The following is a 24,465-nucleotide window of genomic DNA, read 5'->3' as shown; positions in this document are numbered from 1 at the left end:
CGAACACTCACGGATATCAAAATGAATAAATAAAAACTAACAAAAATGAGAAAGAACAGAGAGGATTCCATTGTCTTATTCCCCTTGAAGTTGTACTTGTTCCATGTGGTCAACATTAATGAACACTAAAAACTTTTTGCTGATTTCTTTTCAAGATTTATGTTTAAATCGGAGTGTTTTTGTTCTCCCAACATAGTATTTAATTTTGTTTAGTTTATGTTAATTCAAATTACGATTATGATTAGTTTCCATGGTTAATTAGGATTAGGATTATGATTGAGAATAGTTTACTTCATTAATTAGAATTAGATAATTACTTTCTATTATGATTTGGTATCACTTTTGGCTTGTATTTTTAGCATTGGTCTCTTAATTGAGAAGACGTTGTTTCCTTCCAAAAAAAAATGTTTAGTTTATTTTCCAATTCTCTGTAAACAAAGAAATTGTCTTTTTGCAACATCCTAATCCTAGTTAATCAAGGAAACTGATCCAAATCCTAATTAACCAAGGAAACTAATCATAATCCTAATTCTAGTTTTTTTAAATAAAAACAAAACTTTTCATTGATGAAATGAAAGGAGGCTAATACTCAAAATAAAATGAGACGTAGAAAGCAAGATAAAGAAAATGCAATCAAATAGAACCCACAATGGAACAAATGGACTCTTTAAATGAAAACTTCACCACTAAAACTAAAACTCTGAGAACAAGCACAGCCATGTGACGAGGACATGCTCTAGGAGAAAGCCAGCTTCAACTTTGACAACGCTGATAATATCCAACCACAAAACCAGAGCCGAAGAGAGGAACAAATTGACTAAGATTAATTGGAGAACCACAACACTTTAGAACTAGACGAATCCAAATATATAGAGGCCACCAAGAATTTGGAGAGGGGACAAACAAAAATAGAAAAATCCGTACTCCACTTAAAACAACTTGGGGGCAAAGCCACAATAAAATCTAAGACCTTCAAAAACCAGCTTCTTGAATCTGAACCACCAGAGAAAACATGTACAGCAAGCAAACGTTTCTCATTATTTGCTTTTCTTTTTTGAACTCAGAAAACAAAAACTCCTAAGCTTCTTTAGTTTTCTGAGAATTGCAAAAAAGACAAAACCTGCCCACCTTGCAGTTGCAGCCAAAGATCATAATCCCAATCAAATAAGGATTTGACCAATATACCTTCATTTACTCTAATCCTACCACATAAAAAATAAAATTCATAAGAAAAACACAAGCAGGAGTATAAAAACAAAACAGAAATGACACCTTGAACTGCAGCATTCCAGGAAGCACTACGAAGCTTTTCGAGAAGCTCTTCTGCTTTCTCGACAGTAGCCATTTTGGTCTCCATGCTAACCTAAGAAAGTACAACTCATCTAAGGACAAATAAGTTGGGAAAAACCAATATATATACATATATAACATACCTCGGCATAGTTATTAAAATTAAGAATCTTAGCCTTTTCCTGCCTAAGCTTCAAAATTTGGTCAATTATGGACGTATTGTCCATTTCTCCACTAGAGGCTCGAGTTATATAAGCATAGTAAATTTCCTCCCGCAAGGATCGATTTTTAGCATGTTGCATGACAGAAAGATAACACGGAGCATCCAAAGTAATTATCCATGGACCATTTTCTGCAGTAGCATTTTCGTGACCCTGATGAAAATTAAGACGTCAAAGATTTACTTGGCAAGATTCAAAAAATTAAATATGCTATAAAACTCAATGGATTAACCATTATAAAGAAAACTGAATCAAAGCACATCACTGGCAGTGAAATACCTTGGAAACTGCTGTTTGAGCTGCCATTCCCAAAGCAGTAGAAGGCAGTCCATCAACTTCGTGTTTATCAACAATCAACTTCTCAAACTTCTTTGTTGCGTCCAAAACATTTTCATCAAATTTATGAGATAACCTTTCCAGCTCCTGTATATTTCAAACAAATAATGAATCTAGTAAAAGCCAAACAAAGTTATGATTGCTATTTCAACCACATTCAATATACAGAGAATTATTATGGCAGCTTCCAGTATTCCTTTGGACAAGGGGCACAATATATCATACATGAGGTTGAATTAGTAGACAGCTGTTTGACTTCAAAGTACATATAGAGATAACTAATTTGGCAGCTTTCTCTACTCCTTTGGATAGGGGACACAAATTGTGATATATGTGGTGAATTAGTAAACAGCTGTTTGACTTCAAGGTGTGAGAAAAAATGGTTCCCAACTTTTGGATCATTACTCTTAACAACTTGGAGTGTCATCCCATTATTTTAATGGAAGTCTTGATTCCGTTTTCAAAAAATAATAATAATAATAAATAAATAAATAACAACTTGGAGTGAATGCTCACCTGCTCAATTTTGTTGAAATTATCCCTTTTATCACCTTCAAGAGTAACACCCCGAAGAAGAGCCTCTTTTATTTGAGCTGCTCGAGTTCAAGTACGAGAAAGTGTTAAAAAGTAATAATAAAATTCACGAATTTTCTGACTCGTGTGGAACTGTCATTACTTTTTACGAAAAACCAAACTTCTATAGAGAAACGTGAAAAAAAATGTTTTGAGGCATACAAAAGAAAACAATCAAATATAGGGTCTCTGTTAGACTCTCAATATTGCACAGTTATGTTAGAAAGGGCAGGAAGGGCAATTCACCCAATCAGGATTAAGGGTGCCTACACTGTTTATAGTTATATTCTTGTAGTTTGTGCTTATGCTTGTACTTTGTGGATTGTGTACTTGGGAAAGCTCTCGCCCTCTCGAATGGTGATACTGTTGTACCTCTTTAATTGAAGAATATCAATATCAGTCGTAAGAAGACTCCCCTGTAGAGGAGTCCTTACATTGGTATCAGCGCGGTCATCCTGGGGAAGCCGAAGAAGATGCCACAACGTAAGCCAGACGGAGATTCTTCATGGAGACAAGCCATGAAGAGTATCCATGGAAAACAAAACAATACAATTGGCACACGGCTAGAAAATACGAAAATAGTTTGAGAAGCCCATGGATTAGTATATCAAGAACTTGGAGAAAGGCAGAAGCATTGCCTTTTTTCAAACTTGGCAATGGTTCCAGAATAGCATTTTGGACTAACATGTGGGTTGATGTTCTCCCCGTTGGCATCTGTTACCCAAGGCTATTCAAAATTGCTATATTACCAAATGAATCCATTGCAGCACATTGGGATCGCTTAATTTCTTCTTGGTCCATAACATTTTGTCGACTCCTCAAAGAAGAAATTACTAATTTTCAAGATTTGCTTGAAACACTTCCAAATCAAAGGGTGTCCGAAGATTTTGATAGAAGACCTTGGTCCTTGATTCATCAGGCAAATTTTCAGTCAAATCTCTCACAAGTCATCTATCTCTTTCTTCACTATTGGATAGAAGTTTGTAAAGCTTATGAAGACAAAAAGACTTGGGGAGAGTAAATATACTCATATGGGTTATGTTTTTTTTTTTAAATCTATGAGTGTCCAAGTCAGCTTACGTGCACCTTGACTAACCTCACGGGACAATCCATGATCTCTTAATTAGTTATTGAGACATAGTCTCCCTTTTTACCACTAGGCCAAACCATGATGGTTCTCACATGGATTAAGATATTTGGCTTTTAAATTGTCCTTTGGGTATGCAAAGAAAACTTCCAAACAGTTGCCTTTCACCATCTATTTGCTCTCTGTCAAGAAGGAAGGGGAAGACTTGCAGCACTTAGTTTATTGCACGTTCTTACTCGGCCAATTGTTGGTGGAAATTTTTCTCCTTTTTTAACATTGCTTAGGCATTTGGAGATTCTCAACTTAAATATTCAAAAGTTTTTTGGGTCCTTAATTAAAGAAGGGGTCGAGAATAACCGAGAAACCATGGTTGAGACCTTGCCTGCAGATTTGTGATTTGAACGGAATCAAAGAATTTTCCATGAGAAAGAGTCATGATGGTTTGACCATTTCAAAGCAACGAGCCACAATGCTGCTGACCGATGCACTTTGAGAAAGGAATTCGAAGATTATTCCATCCAGAAGATTTGCTTGAGTTGGCGGCTTTTATCTTACTAGACCGATAGGAAACCAGTTGGTTCTATTTCTTCTCATATATTAATCAAGTTTTTATAGATTTAGTTTGTCCAAGACTTTGTAAAGGGATTTGTCGTTTTAGATTGCTTGTTGCGCTTGTTTGTTTAGATTGCTTACTTATAGTCTCTTTTAGATATCTCTAAGCTTCATTAATGGAGTTAGTTTGCGAATATCTTGCCTCTGAAATGATAAGGGTGCTAGAGGGTGTCAACCTAGTTGAGATGTGCATCTCATGATCCATAGGCCTCTTAGATTGTGCTCTTTGTATAATTCTCTTGTACCTTGAGCATTAGTCACATTTTCTATTATTAAGAAAAATGGAGCTCTCTAGTCAGCCTTATTTACAAGAAAAGAGCATTTAAAGGCCTCATAGTCAAAAAAGATAGTCATATCTCCATTCTCCAATAAGTTGATGACACTTTCCTGTTTTGTTAAGATGATGTTAATATGTTGAATGCATTAAGAAGAATCATTGAGCAATTTGAGTGGTGTTTAGGCCAAAAGGTCAATTGGGAAAAGTTTGCACTGTGTGTAGTGAATATGGCTACAACTTCTCAATTGAACTGAAAGGTGGATTCTTTACTTTTTTATATATTGGTATCCTTCTTGGATGGTTATCCAAGAAAGATTTCTTTTTGCTAGCAATAAAGTCAAAAGAAGTTGGATAGATGGTTGTGAATTGCGATTTAATTTGGCTCATGGAGGAAGTGCTTTGGTGCAAGGTTGTGAGGAGCACTCATGGTAGTAGCTATTTTAGTTAGCACACATCCAGTAAATATGGTAGAAGTCACAAAAGTCCTTGAATTAATGTTTCTCGAGCTTAGATGCAAGTTGAAAGTTTTGATGCCTACAAACTGACTTGTGGCACACAAATGCAGTCAGGTTGGAAAAGGTAGGTTCTCTCCCTTCTCTCCTCTCTCCTCTCTCTACTTTCCTCTTCAGCAGCCAGCCCCCTCCGGCCACCACCAATTCTCTCATTATGGAGGTTTTCAGCTGCAAGATCAACCATTCTCACTACTGCATTTGGAAGGAAAACAATTGCTGCATCATTGAAAATGTGAAAGCCCACAGAACTCTATCCCTTTCCGATGACCAAATCCGATGGTTCCAGGAAGCCATTGTCGAACTCCTCAACTCTCCAGCTGACTGTTTCTTTAAGAAGCATCCAGACATAGAGGCCAGCTAAAAGTCTCTAAGTTTCAAGCAAATTCCAGACGGATCCTCAGTTGTGACTACTGGCCCTATTCAGGAGGACATTCCAATATTAGAGTCTGTTCTGGTGAAAATTTGCAAGGATGCTGGTCCTTTTGTAATATGTTGATTAAATTTGTAGAAATAATTAATTACACCAGCTAGTTTTCAGGTAATTCCCCAAAGTTTCCGGCGAACAGACCTACAGATGCAGAGATGGTCAAGTCTACAAGCACTACCTTTCCAGCAGCAAGATCCGGGAATAAGGATCCCAGTCCCCATACCAATCTGATTAGAACTCATCAAGCTTCTGTCCATCCTTCTCCCCTAAACACAAGCAGTGGCTAATCAAGAATCACGAAGTGGTCAAGGTTGATTTTGATAACCTATGAATTATTCCAAAACTGCTTGCTTCAGATGATTGGAGGTTGATCCGCAAGCAGTTGGAAATGCTCTCCCAAACAAAAATCGTAATAAACCCCCTCTACGACGATAATGCCCTCATCAGCTTCGACAAAGCTCCAACCAAGGACTTCATTTGAGAGGAAAAGAATCGCAGGCTTGGCACAAGTTCCACAATAAATTTGAAAAATGGGATTCAGTTCGACATAGTAGGCCCCTTATGATTAAAGGTTTTGGGGGCTGGACTAAAATAAAGAGTCTTCCTTTAGATTTCTAGCAAAGAAGCACCTTTGAAGCTATAGGAGACCACTGTAATTAAGGGAGCATTTGCATTGTTTCTCTCACCTGGGATGCTAAAAAGATGGTTTAATTTAATTTCAGTGGGCCCCATAACTTTTTGGAGACAGCTATACTGCAAGGGATTTGTGTTTGGCAAAAATTGTTTAGATGCCCGCCCATTTGAAAAGTCAGCCAGCTGTGCACCGATTTCAGTCATCTTCTTCGGCACTGGTGAGCTGGCCGGAAAAGGCTTATGGAGACTGAACGGATGCCTAGCCCCGGGAAGAACATCAAAAAATGACTTTGGTACATTAATGATTGGAGGGAAGGAGGATATGTCAAAAACTTCATCCTTCAAAGCTTCCCTTATACGCAACCTGTCAATTGAGTTGCTGAAATTCCCTTGCAAACTGGGGGCTATACTTGTATTAGGTGGATTTAAGAACTCAAAATCATCATAGTGCAGAAAGATGCTACCCCTCTTATGATTAGAGATTTCAATCGTTGGAGGAACAAAGCCACAAATGTTCTTTTTGACCGGGATCCAGGCTTCACTGCAATTTGTGAGATTTAAAGTTTTTGTGGCTATGTTAATTAGGCCTCTGAAGTGGTCTCCTATAGCTTCAAAGGTGCTTCTTTGCCAGAAATCTAAAGGAAGACTCTTTATTTTAGTCCAGCCCACAAATCCCTTGCAGTATAGCTGTCTCCAAAAAGTTATGGGGCCCACTGAAATTAAATTAAACCCTCTTTTTAGCATCTCAGGTGAGAGAAACAATGCAAATGCTCCCTTAATTACTTTCAGGAGTAATTATGAGTCTCCCTCCTCATTAATTAAGCTCTCGGCCAACCCAATTCAGCAGCCAACTCCTGAACTGTCCACTGCTACTGCAACTCCCTTTTCATTCTGCCTCAGGCCCCACCTCTTATATTCTTTTTGTCCAGGTGTTCTCCAAGAACCTTGCATCTCCAATAATTTTAACTCTTCCAAAGGTGGTAAATCTTCTAAAGCTCCGAACATAATTAAACACTACATCAAAAAGCAAACGTCTTTCAATAATATCTCGACAACCTTACTAAAATCAGAACCAAACGGATTCGTTTCACTCAAAGCTCCAGCCTTAGCTCCTCCACAGATCCCCTTTACAAGGACTTCCATCTCAGAAAACCCTAATCTTTTGGAGATGTGCAGCACCAAAATACAGTCTTCTGATGGTTTCATAAGGTCACTTTCAGCGGGCTTTCCTTCCATTTCTTTTCATTACTCCAAACTCCCCAACCCCAACACTAATGTAACTTTATTGCGAGGATCCCCCCTGCCATATTTTCAACTCACCAGTCACCAGAGAAGATTCGTGATGTGGTCATAGACTCCCCTTTTAATGTCAGTAGCAAAGACTCAATGGGTTTTCTAAGAGATTTTGATAAAAAATTTGCCTCGGAGATAGATGGGACTGACCTTACTTCTTTATTTGAGGAATCTGTCTTCTCCCCTTCTCAAGCTCTTTTGGAATTACCTAAAGATCTGCTATCTCTAGCTAACGATTGTGGTATAGTTCTAGTCTAAGGGATCAGCTCACTATTTTTTCTCACTCAGCCCTATGAAGATTATCTTCTGGAACAAGGGGTCTAAAAGATACCTCCAAGAGAGCAGCTCTCAAAAAGTTCATAAGAAACTGTAATCCGGACATAGTTTAGATTCAAGAGTCTAAAATGGTGATCAATGCTGTTTTTATAAAATCTCTATGGATCTCCAAAGATGTTGGTTGGGATTTTGTGGAATCAGTGGGTTCTTCAGGGGGAATTTTGTCTATGTGGGACAGCAGCTCAATCACGGTTTTAAAGGTAACTAAAGGGTGTTGCTCTTTATCAATAAAATGTCTTTCGATATGCAAGCAGAAATTTTGAGTTGCTAATGTGTATGGGCCATGTGGCTATAGAGAAAGAAAGTTGATTTGGTCCAAACTATCCTCCCTTTCCCAGTGTTTGGCTGAGGCTTGGTGCTTAGGGGGAGACTTCAATATCACTAAATGGGCTCATGAAAGGTTTCCCCTTGGTAGAAGTACTAGAGGCATGTCCCTTTTCAACAAATTCATTGTCTCAGCCAACCTTTTTGAAATTCCTCTTCATAATAGACGATTTTCTTGGTCAAGGGAATGTGGCTCCCCTGCCAGATCATTGCTGGACAGGCTCCTCACAAATAAAGATCGGGATGACCTCTTTGAAAACTCTCATGTTTCAAGGAAAGCCCGTATATTCTCGAACCATTTTCCAATATTTTTGGAGGCTGGTGCAATATCTTGGGGCCCTACCTCTTTTCGTTTTTGCAATAGTTGGCTGCTGTACAATGAATGTAATCAGATAATTGAATCCACTGTGCATAACTTCGCTCATCAAGGTTGGGCTGGTTTAGAACAATGGAGGAAGGTTAAGCAGGCCGTTAAAGCTTGCCTCCATGCAAGCTAAAATGAAAGAAAAAGAGAAGCTCCTTTTATCTGAGTTGGAGACTTTGGATGCTACAGCAGATTTGGTTGGTTTAAATGAGGTAGAATTGTGTATCAGATCTGCAATAAAGGCAGAAATCCTCTCCACTTATCAGTTTGAAGAACGCAATCTTATTCAGAAAAGAAAACTTAATTGGCTGTCAGTTGGGGATGAAAAACATTGGGTTTTACCACCGTTTTTTGAATGCAAAGAAAAGGAGAATGATCAAGGGGCAGTTATTAATTCCTAACATAAAATCAAACAACTTATATTGGGATTTTTTTAGAACCTTTACACAAAGATCCCAACAGATAGATTCATTCCTCAAATTAGTGATTGGCCTTGTGTAACTCCAGCTTAGAATGCAGCCCTTACCTCTCAGTTCACAATGGAGGAAACGTTCTCGACAGTAAAAGCACTCGGTAGAAATAAAGTCCCAGAGCTGGATGGTTTTAGATCGGAATTTCTTATCAAACATTGGGCTAGCTTCAAGACTCCTTCAAGTCCTTGTTGGATGACTTTCACATAAATGTAAGGCTACGCTTGTGCTCAAGAGAATTTCATCTGCCTTGCTCAGAAAAAAGAGAGTGCTTCAATTATGAAGGACTTCCGTCCAATTAGCCTCACAACCCTATCTTATAAGGTGATTGCAAAAAACCTTGCAGAAAGATTGAAATTAGTAATGGACTCCATCATAATCCCCTTTCAAAGTGCTTTCATTGAAAAAACGCAGATTCTTGATCCTATCTGGATTGGAAATGAGGCAGTGGAGGGTTACAGAGCCAAAAAGAAAAAAGGTTGGATCTTGAAACTAGACCTTGAAAAAGCTTTCGACCGAGTAGATCGGAGATTTTTAGAAAAAGTTCTAAATCTGAAAAAAAAAATTGCCCCAAATGGACAGCATGGATGACGGGTTGCTTGTCGAATCCTAGATTCTCCAATTTCATCAATGGCAAGCCAAGGGTGTCACACCCTGCCCCGTGTCACAATCGTAACTTCTCAACACGATTGTGCGGCACTTGTTTAGCTCGATCAACAAGTCAGCCGTTCGAAATTCGAAACCCGCGGACAAACTCGCGGTATGATGTAGCCTTCCTTCACGTTATTGGGAAAATGTTTTTATAAAACGGGAGAGAGAAAGTAAATAATTGAAAACATCATAAAGAAAGCATTGAAGACTGTCAATTGCAAAGAAAATAACTTAACTTGCAAAGAGTGCAACAAGGCTTAGGTGGGGGTCGGACTACTCATGTACCCCCTATAGTACATATTGAGAATTTTGGCCTTGGCAAGCTTGCATATGAAAAAGCCGAAATGTCACACAGTGACTCGGCGACACCTAAACGAAAGAATTAACCTAAACTACTTTCAAGACATAAAGATAAAGTGATTTGGGGGTATTCGGGCATACGGCCATCGGTAAATAATACCTTGGACAATTATGCCCTTGACAACCCGCACGCAACCCAACTCGCCATACGAGACACGGTATGATTTTGATGATTTTGAGTATCTTTGACGCGTTAAACGTCAAAGAAACTCAGTTTGAGGTCCTTAAGCTTTGCTTAATAACCTGATAGCTTTTCCTTGACTTAACTTATACCTTAAAAATAAACGGTAGGCGATATACAAACTTAACACAATTAGAAGTAACCAAACTCAAACTTTTGTACTTAAGTTAGGTGAACACAACACTTCAAAAGAATATATAAAACAAGACTTTAAACTTTAAAGCTAAACGCCTAGCAGATCTTCTCGCCTAGCAAGCTTTTCACCCTTTCCTTACTTTAGCCTTAACGCCCAACACCAGGAAGGTAAAACTTTAAAACATAAGTCAAAAGACTTGGTGAGGTTTTAAGAAATCATTTTCGCAAAATACCTTTTGTAAACATTGTGTTCAATTCAAATCGCTTAAACACCTCTTTCAACATAAACATATCATTTTGCATAAACAAACCGAATCGCACAAACATCCATTTCACATAACCACAACTTAGTCAACATTCATTCCTTTCACCAAGAATCTGAATCATTCTCTATGCAAAGACTCTTCATCTCGCGTTTAGACTACTGAGATGACCTTCTCATCACCAGCATCCGAGAATATCCTAATTCGTTTCTTATTGCTCAGGCCAAAGCCATTGCACATCTTTTATGCATTGTCCTACCTCATTTCACCATGCACATCTTTTATACACGGCTACCTTTATTCATTATGTGCACATAATAGTTAGCTAATTGATAGGAAGAAGACTAATAGTTTGGACATCGTTTCACTTTCACAATCATTTGAATTCTCATAAAACATACTTTGAAACATAGTATAATCTTTTCATATAAATACTCTTTGGACACACTTATAAGGAAATCATTATTTCAAATCAGTAGACTTTAAAGAAAACCTTTCAAACATATGAAATACTTTGAAGGAAAACACTCACAAACTTGGAAACTCGGACTCTAATTGCTTCTCTTCTTCTTCTTCTCGCGTAAACACTTTAGCAACACCTCAACACTTAGCAACACCTCAACACTTAGCTTTTCTCTTCAAACTTTCAGAAAATCAACAATTAATAATCTGATTAAAGACCCCTATTTATACTAGTCTTAAATCAGCTTGGTCATTAAATCCTCAATAACTCGCCTGCTCCTACTCTTAGTGGTACACGTGTGAATCTTATGTTTAACTTAAACATGCTTAGCTTTAACTCCTACACGTGGCCCATAGGAAATTTCAATTTCCTTACTCCTTCTCACCTAGTTTGTCAACTCACGAAGAACCTTAATCGCATACTAACACTTAATCTTCAAAAGTCTTGTCAAATAACCTTTCTCGCAAACTACTCAATTGCCAACTTCTTATCGCGTAATCTTGCTTCATCGCCAAATATCAACTACATTCTTTCATCCAAAACACCTACTTTTCATACTTAACCAAAATTTGACTTCTTAATTTAGGTACAGGTCTCACAAAGGGGCCGCATAACTGCTTCAAGAGGTATCCTTCAAGGGGACCCCTTTCACCCTTCCTTTTTCTCCTTGTAAGTAAGGTTTTAGCAGCCATTGTTAACAAGCTTCATTTAAGTGGTCACTAAGAGGGCTTCCTTGTGGGCAAGGATTTGATTCACCTCCCCTTGCTACAATTTGCCGATGACACCCTTCTCTTCGGTAAATTTGATGATCAAATGCTTCTCAAGCTATTAGATTCTTCGAATGGTGTTGGGGGCAGAAAGTTAATTGGGAAAAATCAGCTCTCAGTGGAGTTAATATACCCGAGAACATCCTACTTCAAACCGCTGCCCATATTAGCTGCAAGGCAAAAAATTTACTAATTATATACTTAGGTCTCCCTTTAGAAGGCTATCCTCGACGTAAAGAGTTCTGGCAACCGGTCATCAATCATATTCATAAGAAACTAGACAGATGGAAGCGCTTTAACATCTCTAGAGGAGGAAGACAAACATTGTACAATGCAGTCTTGGCAAGCTTCCCAACTTATTACCTATCCTTGTTCTCTATTCCTCAAAATGTGGCAGTTTCCCCAGAAAAAATCACGAGGAATTTCTTTTGGGAAGGTTATTCTGGTAGCAAACTTAATCATCTTGACAAATGGAACTTGGTTTCTCTCCCTTTAAAGGGTGGGGGTCTCAACATTGGTGGCCTCAAAATTCACAACTATGCCTTGCTAGTAAAATGGGATAGGAGATTTGCTATGGAAGATTCTACCTGTTGGAGGAAAATTATTTGTAGCATCAACTGGGCAGCTTTCCTCTTCCAACCAGCCCCTTAATCTTCACCCAGTATTGGATCCAACCTTAGCTTTGTATCATTTGTATCATTCAGCATCTGTAGCTTTTGTTTCTGTCTTTTCATCAATTTTTAGTTTCTTTCCTAGTTTTGGCCTGTGTTATCTTGCTAGACTTATACATGTTGTACTATTAATTTTCTCTGCTTTGATCAGTCTTATATTTGTGATATGATGTTTTGGTGCTAAGGGGGTGTTAACCTAGTTGAGATATCTAGGTGCACTTTCTGATCTCCTAGCTTTTTGCTTTTTATGCTTCTTTATTATTCTCAATGTATATAACTTTTGTACTTTGAGATTTTGTCATTAATAAAGAAGTTTTGTCTCCTTTCCAAACTGAGTTGTAACCCAACTGTGAATCCATTATGCATTTGTTGGTGTTTTGTGACTTTGCTAGCACTTTTTTGGGGAAAGATCCTTACATTTCAATTACCACTTGGTGTTTCCAAATGACCCAACCACTCTCTTAAGTATGACTCACATCTACCATCCATTCAAGAATGAGAAAGCAATAATTTAGACCTTCGTCATCAAAGCTGAATGTAACCATCACACCTTTGATGACAAGACAAAAAATTTCTCAAAATTCTTTGACCACCTTTTGTATACATCTCTAACTTAGAGTAAATTCACCCCCTTCTTTTGTGATTACGATCTTACATCTCTCATTACTCATTGGGATAGCATTATCTTTTTTTTTTAAATAGAGACGAGCATCTTTATTAATAATAATAAATGAGACTAATGCTCAAAGTACAATAAAACTATACATAGAGTTAAAGAACTAAGGAAGATACAGCCTACAACTGAAACAATGGATATTCCCGAGCAACGCAAATATGAAAACAACCTTAAATGGTCAAAAAAGAAAAAACAACGAGCTATTCAAAGCAACAAAAATTTGAAACATCAAATAGCTAGATACAATGTAAAACTTAACTGCTCTCACGAACAACGCCCACTTTAATCTTAAAATTTGCACACCAAATGTTTCATTAAGATGTAAGGAGAGAGAGAGAACACCAAGAAGAGACAATCGGCTGCTTCAAAACTATTATGCCAATACACCAAGAAGAGGCTATGAAAATTTGCACACCAAATGACACATGGTTGCATTCATCTTCATCGAGCTTCTTGTTTTCAAGGTTAGCTCGTATTGCCTCAATTCCAAATGAAGCCGTTTCTGACTATTGGGATTTGAATGCTCGTTCTTGGTCCATCGATATTAGAAGACTGCTGTAGGATGATGAGCTGCTGGAATCCCAAAATTTGCTGGCAGTACTAGAGGGTCAGAAAGTAGTTGATTAAGACTCAATATAAAAGGTTTTGGAGCTTGGAAGCTTCTGGTGGGTTCTCTGACAGTAATCAAGTATCCTAGAAACATATTACAAATTTGGTATGAAACGAACCAAAGAATTGTCCAAAGTAAGGCCCTTTATTGGACAGATAGTTATGAGATTGTTCGAGTCAAAGAATCTTCTTCGTGTTCTCTATCCAAAACATTTGCAGATGGAATGCTTTTACATCTTCTTAATCAATCTATGTATTTATGTCATTATGATGCTCTGTACTTAGTAATGTCCTCATTTGTTAGGCTGTAATCTTCCAGATTTCACTAAGTCAAGATAAGTATGCTTTTAGTTTCAAAAAAAGATAAATCCCTTTCCCTCATAGTTTGAGGAGACTGTGATGGTACGCAAACTCTTATGACGTAGCAAACTGTAGCGTTAACAAAAAATAATAGTAATAACAATAAACAAAAACTATGAACACAATAATCATTGTGAATTGACAAAGTACAAAAAGATTGAAATACCCACATTCCACTATGCGTTTTCGAGCATCATCGAGTGTGTTCCACTTGGAAGATTCGCGAATAGCTTTAAAAGCATTGTAAATAGGTTTGCTTTGCCCCAACCTAAGCTGAAATTTTACTTTCTCCGGCTGCAGCCACAAGAAGTAATGTCAGTATTGTAGAACAAATGGGTAAGATAAATCAAGTCTCGTGACCGGAAGTAGATTTGTAGAGTAAAAGTTGGAGGTCCCAACAAGCCATAAAGGGAATTTTGTCACAAAACAGAATAATTTCTTAGAACTCAAGGACAGAGTTGTACAACCTATAGAACGTATCCGGTTCAAGTAAGGTTGTCAAATCACAATAATTTCTAACGCTGACTTATTAATTTCTTTCTTGCTCTTCTGAATGATGAATAATTTTTTAAGGTTTGCTCCAAGTGTATCCTAATTTAACAGGCAATAAGCAGTTAGGGAGGACTGAAGAATTTATATCATCATTCTCAAATTGTAGCACGAATGAGACTTTTAAACTAAAAGCACTTAAGATTATGTTACACGGATTTATTGTGTCTCCTCACTCAACCGATTTTGGTATACTGGTTTTTTAATGTGAGTACATTATATAGGTTTTCTCTCTTCGACCTCTGACTATTGGCGCAGCTAAGAACAACCATACTAAGTATTATGCGTTCAATATAAACCACGGAATTGTTCCTCCAAAGTTGGTGAATATACCTGAACTTCTTCGATCGCAATCCGAAGATCAGCAGTATCCTTAACAGACTTGAGATGGCTGACGATACCCCAAACCACAGTCAAACGGTCAACAATCTTCTCTAATGGCTCAACCAATTTTGACCAAGATGGCTCGACTGTACGCTCCAATTCCTCCAAATCACCCTCCTGAAAGTCCAACCGACCGAAGGAAATGGAAAAGGAAAGTCAAGTTCAGAAGATTAAAGACCAAAACGTAAGGAAATAAATCCTAGAAAGAGAACTAAAATAATGAAATAATAAAACAATAAAAGAGGGTAGGAGGGGAAGAAAGAAGAGGGAAAGGACGTACAAGCTTCTTCAAAAGCGCAAGAATGCCAGGGCGGACGTGGTTAGCTTCCACAGCATCGAAAGGCGGAAAATAAAAATCTTGGAGCAGAGGATTCGATTGGGAAATTTGATCGATGTCGCCAAAAGCAGCCATTGTCGGAGCAGAATGCGAAGAACAGGAAGAAAAATAGTGGACGGAAGAAGAGGTAACAGATTTGCGACGGTTGTGAAGGCAGAAAGAGAAGGAAGATGACCAGAGGGGACAAGGAAATGATTTTGGTAATTGATAAGGAGAAGAGATGGAAATGGAGAGCGAGTGTGTTCTTCTAACAAGAAGTGGATGGATGGAGGCGGTGAGTGTAATTCGGGACGCCATTAACATGCTGGCTATAAGAAGAGCTTGGAATACCACGCTCTTTTTCTCCATTTCTTCCCCTTTTTTTAAGTCATTTTCATTTTCGCCCTCTTTTTGTTTGGTCTAAATTTTTGGATCCTGATTTTTTTGTGATTTTCTTACTGATGGGCCAACACAACCACGCCAATTTGAAATTTGAAATCGTAAAAAGCTAGAGAAATGTGTAGGAATGGCAAAATGGGGCTCACAACGACGGGTGTAAGTCCAGATAATAATTCCACGATCGGAACTATTCAATCCATATTATCTAAATTGGTTGATTATGTTAGTTTAAAATGTGGTTGGAAATTTTGGTTCAACCCAATCCAAATTAATAATATATATATATATATATATATGTAATTATCGTTCTATTTTCATTAAGTTTTGAATGAGTATTTTGTTAAACGGTCGAGTAGGAAGTTAAACAACCATATGGAAATTAGTCGATCATTTACGTCGTTTGAAGGTAGAAAGCTAGTATAGAAAGCTAAACGGTCGTGTAAGAAGTTGAACGATCTTATAAAAAGTTGTGATAGTGTAAGAGGTTTAAAGTTAAACTATCGTGTAAATGGTTAAGCGATCATATAGAAACCTAAACGATCGTGGAGGAGGTTGTAGGGTAAACGATGGAGATTATTGTATGATTCAAAAATTTGATAGCACAACAACATCTTCATTAAACTTTACAAACATTAGGAATGAAAAAAAAAACAATACAACTCGACGACTCAACCCATGTTTTACAAGTTGTTGGTTGGGTTGAGAATGTCTTACAACCCAACCCAATTCGTTTACACCCCTGCTGACAACAATGAAATTTGAAATTGTAAAAAGTTAGAGAAATGTGTAGATTAAGATTTTACAAAAGTATGTCATGCACATGTTTTACTTTTTGAATATTTCAATTTTGGCTCTGGTTTAGGGTACATCATCTTTTCATATTTCAAATTTATCTCTAATTTATAATTGCAATGAAGTATATAGATAAGGTAGTCAGATTTTTTAAATACAGTATATTTTTCTCAATTGATTTTGAAATTATACATATATTTAAGTGTCAGATTTTAGCAAATCTTCCTCTATTTTTGAATTTTGAAATCAATATTAGATTTCATATTTTGTTTTGATTTACTTAGGTTTCAAAAATATCTGTCTTTAATAAATCTCTATATATTTATTCAGTTAGATTTCGAAAATATTTCTTTAAAAAATCCTTAATATATTTTTTTTTAGTTAAATTTCAAAAATATGTAGTTTTAATGGATGATTAATATATTTATCACTTGTATGATCTATCTTTTCTTTATTATTTAATAAATCTTTAATGTAATGGTTAGTTGTATGCTTTATTTTACGAATTTGTACCATTGGCTTGAATTAATTAAATAGATATCATATTTGTATTTTAAGTTAGATTTCATAAATACGTATGTTTATCTTATTCTTTTTTAATTATTTTAAAGTTGTATTAAACTAATTTTTAGACTGTATCTTACTTGTTTGACATGATTTTTATGTTAATTATTTTATATATACTACATCTTTTACCAATATATTTTTAAAAGTTGTGTATGTTATACAACTGGAAGATAATAATAGAATTTTAACCAATAAGTTTTTCTATGGCCTTACACTGAGTAAGAACTATTTTTTATGGTAGATGAATTGATACTTCCGGGTATCAGAATTATCATGTCAATGAGGTTTATGTTCCATTTGCTTTTTCATTTCAACAATTTGTTGAATGTATTCAAGGTAAACTTTTTCCGTCTTCCAATCTATTAGTATCTCGTTTGATGATTTAATGGGATGGTTACAACAATGCCAACCTCATTTGAATCATTGACGATAAGGATGTTTCTTGGCTTATATTCGTGGTTGTTGACTTTGTATTAGTTGGTGCTGCTAGAAGTACAACATATTTTAATAGTGAACTATTCAGATCTCAACATTCACATCATGATACGAGAATTATTGACTTTGAAGCATTTGAATCACCTCGGGTTGAAATTTCTATTAAAGTAGGATCAATGTTTAAAAGCAAATATGTATTGAAAAAAAACTATCATTTGCTTGTTGTTAATAATAGTTTTGAACTCAGTACAATTAGGTTGAATCGTATCTCGTTTGATATTCGTTGTAAGGATTTGTCATGTGCTTGGTGCTTGTTTCGTGTAATGCAACGTTTGTTCATGGATATGTCATGTTAAGCTCTAATTGAGCAACCTATTAGGTGACTAGAGTAGGATGATGTGATAAAATGAGCAAATCCTATCTATGTGCTGTTGCACTTCTCATGATATGCGTGTAATACAAGTTTCCTGCTCTATCACCCAAGGGTAAGCGAAGAGAGGTTTCCTGGTAAATCTAGGGTAGAACTTAGGGAATTAATGTTTCTATTAAATCTATTGCACAGGTAGACTCCTGCGGTATAACCTATACAGTGTGGATATGAACTGTATATTTTATCGTAATTATGTACACTAAGGTGAAATTGGTGGTGCAAGGTGATCATGGAGATGGAGCATGATGGAAAATGAACTTATATTATAGGTATGGCATGAAGGGATATTTAATTAACTAAACGCGATGTATTATGTATTAACTCTCTGTCTCAACTGCCTCTATCTTCTATTTCTCCAAAAAGTTCGTTCAATTTCAAGGTCAAATTTGAATTCATGTTGTTCACCTTCACTCATTAACAATCACACACTTTTCAGCTAAAGTATATGATTCAACTAAAACAGAACTTTTGTATAAGATTAGCACACAAATTAATTTCAAAAAGAAAAATCATTAATATTCCCGACAATGACACCAAAAACTTGTTTGTGTTTATTTATGCATATACGTTTGTTCGTAGATATGTCGTGTTAAGGCTCTAATTGAGCGATCGATTAGGCAGCTAGAATAGGGTCATGCGATAAAAGATGCAGTTCCTATCCATGTATTGCTAAACTTCTCATTATTGTGTGTAATACAAGTTTTCATCTCTATCGCCCAAGTGTAAACGAAGAGAGATTTTCTGGTAAGTTCAGGGTCTAACACAGGAAATTAAAGTTCTTAGTGAATCTATCTCACTACTAAACCTATGCGGTATATTCTATATAGTATGACTATGAACAATATTTTGTATCCTACTTATATACACTAAGGTGCAATTGGTGGTGCAAGGTGACCATGGCGATGGGGTCAGATGAAAGATGAATTCAAATTTCATACATGGTATGAAGGAATGCTTAATTAACTAATTGCAGTGTATTGTGTATTAATAGTTTGAGGTGACATAAAACATCTATTAACTTCAAAATTTAGGTAAGCGTCCTCTCGGTGTCTTTGCCATGCTTGCCTCTCGGGATCCAAATACTTAAAGTTAAGCTATGATTTGTATCTAGTAAGTTTGTATGTATTATAAGTAACTTATCCTATTTTAAGGTGAGCAACCTTTCGGTGCTTTCACCGTGCACGTTAACATTTTTGCAACTTATGTGAAGGATGAGTTCGGCGATGAGATTGTATCGCTACAATTTCTTCATCGCTCGTTTAGTTAAATATGTGCTCTCCCTTGTCAGGCGATTACTACTAATGTGATTGTATCTTCTCTTGAATAGACAATACTTTGACATCCGGGTTTAGCTAAACAACACTTGTAAGACATATATTCTGATTCTCTATTATCAATAACGCATTGCATTGGTCATGAACTAATTAAATAGATTGAAAACAAATATCAAGAGAAAGATGGGAGAGTGGTAGAAGAAATGCATTAATATCATAAACATAACTCTAGGCCTTTTGGCCATGAAGTACATTTTATAACTTAATACAAAAAAACTATAAAATGGTATACAAAGAAATGTGTCAAGCCTTAGAGTATGATTTCTCATACTTCTTGGCTTCGATTTTTGCTTGATTGTTGAGGAAAAATTAGTAAGGAAAGAACTCTCTCTCTTCTTGTTCTAAGCTCTCACCTAAAACTCATAGAAAGAATGGAAAATAGTGAACTTGTTCTCTGATCCAAATTCTTGCACACCCTGTTCTGAAGTAGAGGCTTCTATTTATAATCGAGGAGTAATGTTGACAGGATATTCCATGCCTAATTAATGATTTTGATTAAAGTTGCATCAGTGTCGCACATACGTTCTTTTGTCATTTTTCTGATATTTGCACCAACCAAATTTGGCTGCTAGTGCACTAGATCACCTAGCTTGTTATGATCGTCGTCACGTTGGTTGGACGCGTCTGTCACATAACATTCTATTGCCAAACTCTATTTCTTTTTGCTTAAAATCCTACGATAAGACATGTAAAACACGACAAACAGGGATAAAGTTCTTTTGTAATATGCGATAACACGTTAATCAAATCCTCTACTTTGTCCCATATTTTCTTCGGTTCTTATGTGATAAAGCTTCATTCTTTTACATAAAAGGCCACAATAACTTGTATTTCTACAAGTTATTACACCCTCAAATTTAAAATAATGTTTGTCCTCAACATCATCCCAGAATCGTAGGCATTATCTTTTTGCAAGCTTCACTAAACTTCTTGAAATGCATTTCTAGTTCATCTCACATTCTGACATTTCATCCTTTCCTCGCCTACTCTAAACGTGAAAATATTTCTAGATCATAAACTCGACAAGCTTAAATCTCAAAATTCCTTTATTTATTTCCAAAAAATCTTATTTCCAATTTTTACGAAATAGTTGTTTCGAAAATTCTGGTTCTTTTCTTTTTCTCACGACAAAACTTCTTCTTATTATTTATTTGTGTTAGGCTTTGGGTATGAAGTCATAAGTACTCTATGAATTCGTTCCTCTCGTCAACTATAACTCTTATCGCCACTTATTTACTTACTCTTAGATTTAGTTGAAGTTGTGTTTCTTATTTTTTGTGAGAGGTGGCAATAGAGAAGTTCTTATTTCAGTTAAATTTAGAGTGAAAGAATAAGGTAGATTTAGTTTTAGTTTTAGTTTTTTTTAGTGATTTAAGTTTCAATTGCTTGAAAATGAAAAGTTCTTTGATTTTTCAAACACTTTAGCTCGGACTTCGCATACCTCCAAATTTAGAACGCAATAATGTCCTCATGCAAAAAAAAGTGAATGATAAGATGAACTTAGAAAAATTTACGAAAGAGGTTTGAGGTAAGTTCATATCGCTAAGAAAAGTTTCATCACCAAAGACAAGGTAAGTTAGAGAACATAATTCTCATCATGAAAGTTATCCTTGCGAATAACAAAATATACACACGAAGAACTTAAGAATTGAAAGCAAGTGGCAATAAAAACATAATGCATAATATAGAAGAAATATGGCCTTGTATTAAATTTTATTAAATGGGTATATTACACTTTACAAAAGAACAAGAATAATTACAAGGCAACCCCCCCCCCCCCCCCCCGCCCCCCGATATACATAAGAAAGAAAACACCCCTAAATTTAATATTTTTGGCAGGGTTCAGAAGTGCTAGGAGCTTGATGAATGGGCGGGAAGGGTGTTTCTAGCTCTGGTGGAATGATAGAATGAGGCACGCACTGAACAAATACCGCTGAGTGTATTCTATTAAAGCTCGAAATTGCCTACTGCGTCTTTCCCCCATCCGTCGCGTCAACTCTAATTGCATGATGACAAGATTGGATACCGCGATGGACAACTGGGCTATTTGCACTTTCATTTCTACATTCTCCTTGTGGAGCCTTAATATCTTAATTGTCATCTTAAGATTTTCCTCATTGAGGTACGATTACCCAGTCAAGACTTGTTTGAAATATGCTTCTATGCAATGTGTGACAGTGTTTCTAATGTATTCGTGAAGGTTCTCTCATTCACTTTCTACGAAGGACTCATTAACAGTAGGGTCTTTCCACACTGACAAACATATCTCACCAGATACACCAAGTACATGTTATTTTCCGTTGGCAAGTGAGTCATCAACCACAACTCGTGTCTTTAGTGTAAGTGGCTGATTAACTGTTACCATGTCCTTTTTCATCACGTCCTCATCTGATAGATCAATAACTGGGATGTTGAGGTTTGAGCGCAATGGGTTGTTGTCTTTGGATGATTGATGGGGAGGTAAGGAATGGGTAGGCGACATAGAATTTCATCCCGTAGAAGAGTATATTAGAAGGATATGAAGATGGAGTTGACGAATGGGTTGAGGATGGTAGTTTTAGTGTTCACAGTCAAGTGAAAGCTACACTGACTGATGGAAATGTAGGATTTTGGTGAAGGTGGTTGGTCATCGTAAGGTGGTAGGATGGGAAGAGTTTGCTGTTGTGGAAAAAGAGGATGAGGAGTATGGTTTTTAGGAGTGGGTGGTGGATCCTTATTCTGAGGTGGCAAGAAATGGTCGCTTGATTCTCGTGACGAGGAGATGCTTCCAACAAGGTGTACCTTCTTGGATACCACCTTCTTGCGGCGTGAAGGGTTGCTCGCAAAGGCCTTTTCTACGGTGCGTCAACCTTCAATTTCTTAGCAGGTGGAGTTAGGGTTGATTTAGCCTTTCTTTTTAGCAGCGACAGTGTTTGAGACCTCTTTTCATTTTCTTCTTCTTCTTTAGCCTTGTCCTTTCCTAGAGTTTTGAGGCGACGCTCTTCTTCCTTATTCTGATGAAAGGTGATGATTCTATTGAACATCACCTGACTACATCACCCATCAGGTATGTTTATTTGTCGAAAATAGACTAGGAAGGGACATACTTTAGGCAAGGTTTCTCCACAATGGATGGGGATGGCTTGGCTCCTTTGGGGTTCTCCATCCAGGCGAGGAGGCCACTTTGGATAATTGTGTTCATGTCAAATGTTTGCTGGATGAGTATGCAATAGAGTAGCATGTCGTATTCGAAGGGCACCATGCTATCATGCCACATAGGGAGGATCTTCTTTTTCACGAAGAATAGCCCCACATTGGCTTCAGTGGTCAGCAAGTGTGGATAAAGTTAAAGCGTCCCTATTAGAGTTGTTTCCCAATCCGCGCCTAGCTACGCGATAGTTTTCAGTACATTTTTGGCGATACCCTTAGTTGGGTATTTTATTAACTGGTGGCCAAGGTACATTTCTGCCTCGTCAGGGAGTCCATATAGCTCATTAATGACCTCTGCATGGAAGGATACCTTCTCCACATCCATCGTTGCATACATATCAATTGGGTGGAATTTCGTCGCATAAAACATATCCACTACGTCAATTTTGACCTTGGTGTCCCCCTTAAAAAATTTCTCCCATCCAAACATTTGATGGGTTAGCATAGAAACTCTGGTAATGTGCCCTTAAATGAAAATAATCCCTTCTCAACATTAATCAACTTATCCAAGTCATGGGTGCTTATCTCCCCACATTGCTAGGCATCCTTAGGTTTAGATGTCCCAGGTTTTGTTTTCTTTGTTTTCTTGGTTTTGATGGCTCTTAGCCCTGAAGCTTCTGGCGAAAGCCTTGGCTTTAAGGGGCTTATATTTGGAACCTCTTCTTGGAATTCTGCCGCTACAACCTCAAGGCAATTTACCTTTTGATTTTCTGTGGCCTCGTTCTTCATTTCCAAGCCTTCAACTTGCTCATCAAATTTCGCAAGCTCTTTCGTTTCTACCTTTTTAGCAGTTTGAATTTTTGCCAACTTTTCTTTCATCTCCGCCAGGGACTCTACATTCTTCTTCTTCTCTTGGAAGGTTTGGCAAAGACGAGCGTCTTCCCCTTCTTTCCTGGTTTTCTTTGCCTTAGTTTTCTCTCGATTTTGTTTTTCCTCCATTACACGGGCTTCCTTTTCCTTCTCTCTTCATCTTTCTTGCTGTTTTTGCTATTTCTTCTTCTTTTCTCTTTGCCTCTTTTTGGCGGTTTAATTCTTAAATGAATTTCAGGACTTCCTCAAAATCTTCTTCAACCACGATAATCTCTTGCGTTGCCTCTTGTTCTCTAACACCCATAATAACTTTTACCGCACCATGTTTCAGATGCTTATAACACGGTATAGTGTCTTCCAGGTCCTCCATGCCAGCTAGTGCATTGTCCAAATCAGTTAACCCTTTTTAGATCTCCTTCTCTTGCCTCATCCATTCGCTTGTAGAGGCGATGAGTTCAGTGGTTTGCCCTAAGGGTCTTTTTGCTTACTCTGAATCAAGTCTATTAGAGCGGACATCAGAAGGGTTCTTAGTGGTTTTGGGTTTAATGGTGATTTTCTTCGCAGATCCCTCATGTCTGGGTTTCTACGAAGAAAATTCATGAGGTTTCGTGGCCTGTCCGGAGATAGGCTTTTGGTTGGTGGTGGTTTGGAGGATTCCTTCTTCCTTTTCAAGAATTGGTAGACAATGGGAGTTTCTGTGTTGATCTTTTGCTTATCTCCCATGAGTTTGGTTGAGGGTATGACGATTTAGATGAAGTGTTCGGTGACGACGATGAGTTTTCCGATGTGGTTTAAAGAGTTTGAGAGAGTTTCAGTTGTACGCGAAGATCAAAGAGAGTAAATAAAGGTTTTCTTAGGGTTTCCCTTCGCTATTTATAAGCGAAGAGCGACGACTGTGTCGTCATTAGAATTTTGAGCATTAAATGTGATCTAACACTGAGGCAGGGCATGCTGAAAGCATAAACGACTATTGTAATCAATGCAACAATCTGAATTCCACCGAGCGACACACAATCCCCTAGGCAATTCGAATTTTAAGTAGGAAACTATCTATTCTATTGCTTAATTGTGCATCGTGTACCTTTCTCAGGTCACACTCACTTGCTCGCGTAAAACTTCCCATTGTTTCCCTATGCACAAAAATTTTAACTAACTAAAAAGTGGTAAAGAAAGCAATAAAGGAAAGCAATAAAGAAAGTGATAAACAATCAAAGCAACGAAAAAGAAATAATAAATTGAAAAGAAAGAAAAATGAAGCAGTAAAGGTGATGCACAAAAAGGTGATACGTGTGTATTACTAATATTCATGCGATAAAGTACAAACGTATCAATGCGTTTAAGGTAATTTTCATAAAAGCTTTTGACATTA

At 37.0% G+C, this 24,465-nt stretch overlaps 1 protein-coding gene across 1 annotated transcript in view; it reads right to left on the bottom strand.

Annotated features, from left to right (window-relative positions):
- LOC103492908 (probable cytosolic oligopeptidase A) overlaps window positions 1–15,602 on the bottom strand; it is a 37,382-nt gene extending 21,780 nt beyond the window's left edge. The window contains exons 1-7 of the mRNA XM_008453459.3: window positions 15,105–15,602; window positions 14,774–14,941; window positions 14,062–14,185; window positions 2,364–2,440; window positions 1,791–1,934; window positions 1,434–1,664; window positions 1,273–1,363 (exon numbers count right to left, since the gene is read on the bottom strand). Coding sequence (XP_008451681.2) covers window positions 1,273–1,363; window positions 1,434–1,664; window positions 1,791–1,934; window positions 2,364–2,440; window positions 14,062–14,185; window positions 14,774–14,941; window positions 15,105–15,509 — 1,240 coding nt within the window. The 5' untranslated portion in view covers window positions 15,510–15,602. The remainder of the gene's footprint in view (window positions 1–1,272; window positions 1,364–1,433; window positions 1,665–1,790; window positions 1,935–2,363; window positions 2,441–14,061; window positions 14,186–14,773; window positions 14,942–15,104) is intronic.
- Window positions 15,603–24,465: the final 8,863 nt, after the last annotated feature.

Source organism: Cucumis melo, chromosome 7 (genome assembly GCF_025177605.1).
Source record: "Cucumis melo cultivar AY chromosome 7, USDA_Cmelo_AY_1.0, whole genome shotgun sequence".
In the NCBI taxonomy this organism is placed as follows: Eukaryota; Viridiplantae; Streptophyta; class Magnoliopsida; order Cucurbitales; family Cucurbitaceae; genus Cucumis; species Cucumis melo.
This window is presented reverse-complemented; position numbering and strand designations above follow the sequence as displayed.